The sequence below is a fragment of the Mus caroli genome, chromosome 9 (genome assembly GCF_900094665.2).
Source record: "Mus caroli chromosome 9, CAROLI_EIJ_v1.1, whole genome shotgun sequence".
Taxonomy (NCBI): domain Eukaryota; kingdom Metazoa; phylum Chordata; class Mammalia; order Rodentia; family Muridae; genus Mus; species Mus caroli.
In genome coordinates, this window is record NC_034578.1 from 47345916 (window position 1) to 47349408 (window position 3493).

Here is a 3493-nt window from a genome sequence, read left to right on the forward strand (position 1 = left end):
CAATGTTCTGAGATAAAAAGGGCACCCAAGCCTGAGTTTCTGACAGAGGAAAGCACGCCTTCCAAGCAGACCACCTACGTGGTAATTACTCAACTGTGAACTTCCACTTATTTAGGACTTCCACTTATTTAGGGCGCCTTTAGCACTCCTCACCAGCCTTTCCCACTTCTTCAGATAGCAGGTGCTGAGACGGGGGTCCCTGTCAAATAATTTGGCCAGTCCTCTTCTTGAGCAAAACTGGAATTGGTAGAGGGTCGTAGGTCACAAAGGTGGAGGCTGGGTGATTCATCCAGGTAATGTCTTGAGCCAAATTCCAGAAGGCAATGTTTTCGGGAGGGAGGGAGGGAGGAAGGGTGATTTGCATGCATGACCTCACCCAGAAGCTCCAGCCCCAGAGCATATAAACAGGAGCCTGTCACACCTAGTCTTACTACTGCCAGGCCCTGCAACCCAAACAGCCCGGGACCATGCTGGCACTCCGAGGCTCCTTGCTTCCACACTTGGGACTGTTCCTGTGCCTGGCTCTGCACTTATCCCCTTCCCTCTCTGCCAGTGATAATGGGTCCTGTGTGGTCCTTGATAACATCTACGCCTCCGACAACTTGGGAATCAACACTGTGGCTACCGTCTCTGGTGGGAATGTAACCTATACAGGTATGTCAAAGGCGTTCATTCCGCTGCCCCTTTGTTCTTGGTGGAGCGTGAATCAGGCTCTCCCATGTTCCATATGTGTGTGTGGACAGGATGGAAAGCGGGGAGTGGTGACTGATAGGTGGCAGCGTGGATCTGGAGGACTTTTTCTCTAGTTTCCTGTCTGTAACTGAATCGCAGGTGGGGTAAACTGAGCCCCAGGCAGATCACACCCTGGCAACATAAGGCTGTGTTAAGCGGCCATTGTTTATTTTTGAGGGAATTCTTGCAGTCTACTGTCCTTTTACAGCCACTTGACAAAATGACTGTACCCTGCAGGACGCCAGGAAGGATAACTTGAGCTTAGTGTATGGGAAAAGCCAAGTTAAACTAGAGGAAGATATCAGTAGCCTGCCTTGTATGTGAGCGGCCTGAAAGGCAGAGATGTTGCCTGACTTGATGGGGACCCCTTGCCAGCAAGGAGTAGAAGCTCTTTGAGTCCTGGTTGTTCAATCTTAATCTAATGGTTTTTTTCTTAGAAGTATCTGGAAAGTATTTCGTAACTTTCCCTTATGGGATTCAACAAACCTACAAGTTAAAAACACCCTTTCTAATTAGTCAAACCTGTTAGTCAAGAAATATGCTTTCCTACCAAGCTTCATATATCTATCGTTTTTTTTCAAAGCAACTTCAGTTGATTTTTAAGTTTTTTTATTATTATTATAGTGTGTGCACCCTTATGGTGTGTGCATGTGTGTGCACACAGTCATGTGCATGACCCCGCACTCTTGCGCAGGCCGGAAGGAGTTGTGGAGCGCTGCTCTCCTTCCACGACCATGTGGGTCTGAGACTCACCAGGTTTCCATAGCAAGTGCCTTTACTCACCGAGCCCTCTCATCTGCCCACCCCACCTCCCCCACAGCCACCTCCTTGCTCCAGATAGAGTGCTGTGGGAACAGAGGCACTCTATGTACATCTGCATTATAATGCTAACATGACTTACATCTAAGGGGAAAATGCCATTATTAACCTCCATTGTCCAGGGAAGAAAGAAGGCATACAGAAGTCAAGTTTTTACCCAAGGTCACTAGAACGCAACAGAACTAATGGAACTTAGCCAAAAGCCAGCCTCCTTAGCTCCTACGACACCCTTCCTCTCTTAGTCTAAGCAAACTTTGCAGAGGTCACTATGGTGACTGCCGTGCATGTGATTTGCAGAGTTACAGCCTGGAAGGTGAGCCACCGCACCAGACCTCCCAACTCTGCTGCTTGTCTCTCTCCTGTTTCCTGGAGACGGTCAATAAGCAAATGCTCCTGCTGTAACAGGACTATGTCCCATCCCCTTGGGAAGTGGGTCTTTTCATATCAGAGCAGGGGAGATAAGTCTGTAATTCAAGATGAACAGTAAGTGAGTGTGTGTATGAATCCATTACCGCCAGGGTGATTGCAGGCCCCTGATTGTAAGATGGCACAGCAGGAGACAGACGGGGCCTGCTGCTGAAATGAGAAAAAGAGAAGTCTACTAGGGAGAGATAAGATGAAGACGTGGGAGCCTTTCTGAAAGGAGGGAGACAAGAAGGAGAAAACACAAGACAATGGGGAGAGGTGGGGGAAGGGCAACCGCACAAGTCCCAGTAGCCTCGGGAAAGAAAGACCTCAGCTTCCTCGAGTGCCTAAGCTAGCTCTGCTCTTTTTCAGATTCCATTTCGATCCAAAATGTGTTTGAGCTCTGAGGCAAATCTGACTCCTTCTTTAAATTGAGGGTCAAAAATCCTCCGTCCAGGGGAGTGAGAGGGACCCAATTCCACACCTACAGTTACAAAGAAGGCTTTACAAATACCTTACGGACTGCAGTAGCCCCGACTCCGGCTTACTGTAGACAGCCACCTTTCCTTGCTTTGGTTTGAGACCCTTTACCGTTTCAGCATAGTGTTAATGCTAGCAAACCATGGATAAACGGCTTGGCAGACCCTAGAGACAGCACAGCTTAGCCAGCATCTCAGAGGGCTCACCCCAGCCCCACCCCTACCCCTCAGACCTGTAAGAAAAAAACCCTGAGGCACTGCTAAGTCAGCCTCTGCCCTGTTGCTCACTTCTCTGGACAAGGATGTCAATACTACTTCCTCAACCCTCCAGCTTCTAGAACAGTGAGTTCCACTGGATAAAGGACTTTTGTTAAGTGCTAGAGACAGAAGCCAAGGCTTCAAACATGCTGGACAAATGCTCTACTACTAAGCTACAGTTCACCCCAGCCCCGAAGCAGGACGTTAGAATCAATCAAAAGTATTCATTTGGTGCCAAACACTGGGCTGCTTGGATGCTGACTGATGAAACCATAAAATATAATCAAGTATTCAGTCCTATAGAAAGGGTGTGAATGTTTCAGATATGAGGAGGAAAGAGGGTAAGTTAGTCCAGAGGCGGGGATGTGAGCGAGATCTGGCTGTGGAAGTGGGTATGGGATGAATGCTAACATGGAAGGAAGGTTCCAGACAGGCTCCAGACGTGAACAAACGCCAGGCCCAGGTGTGGGTCAGGTAAGAGCCAGGTGCATTTGCAGAACAGCTGGGGGCGAGGGTGGTGGAGGTGGGAAACAGCAGCTGGAGGAGGGAAGCTGGACTCTTGGGTTCCTGAAAGTGTGCTGGGTACTATCACTGACAGCTAAGAGACAGGAATGAGAAGGCAGGAGGGTTTAGGTTCTCTAGGTAGACAGGCATACATCCCACATAACAGGTTATATGAGGAAGTCTGGTCTGACCGCCAAATGCTCAAGGCATCCAACCAAGGGAGACTGAGGTCACAGATCCAAAGACCCTAAGTACAAGAAAGGAAGGAAGAAGGGAGGGAGGGAGGGAGGGAGAGA

General features: G+C 48.9%; 1 protein-coding gene across 1 annotated transcript in view; it reads left to right on the top strand.

Annotated features, from left to right (window-relative positions):
• Positions 1-435: 435 nt before the first annotated feature.
• Positions 436-3493, top strand: part of Plet1 (placenta expressed transcript 1) — an 11472-nt gene continuing 8414 nt past the window's right edge. Inside the window, exon 1 of the mRNA XM_021173162.1 lies at positions 436-654. Coding sequence (XP_021028821.1) covers positions 468-654 — 187 coding nt within the window. The 5' untranslated portion in view covers positions 436-467. The remainder of the gene's footprint in view (positions 655-3493) is intronic.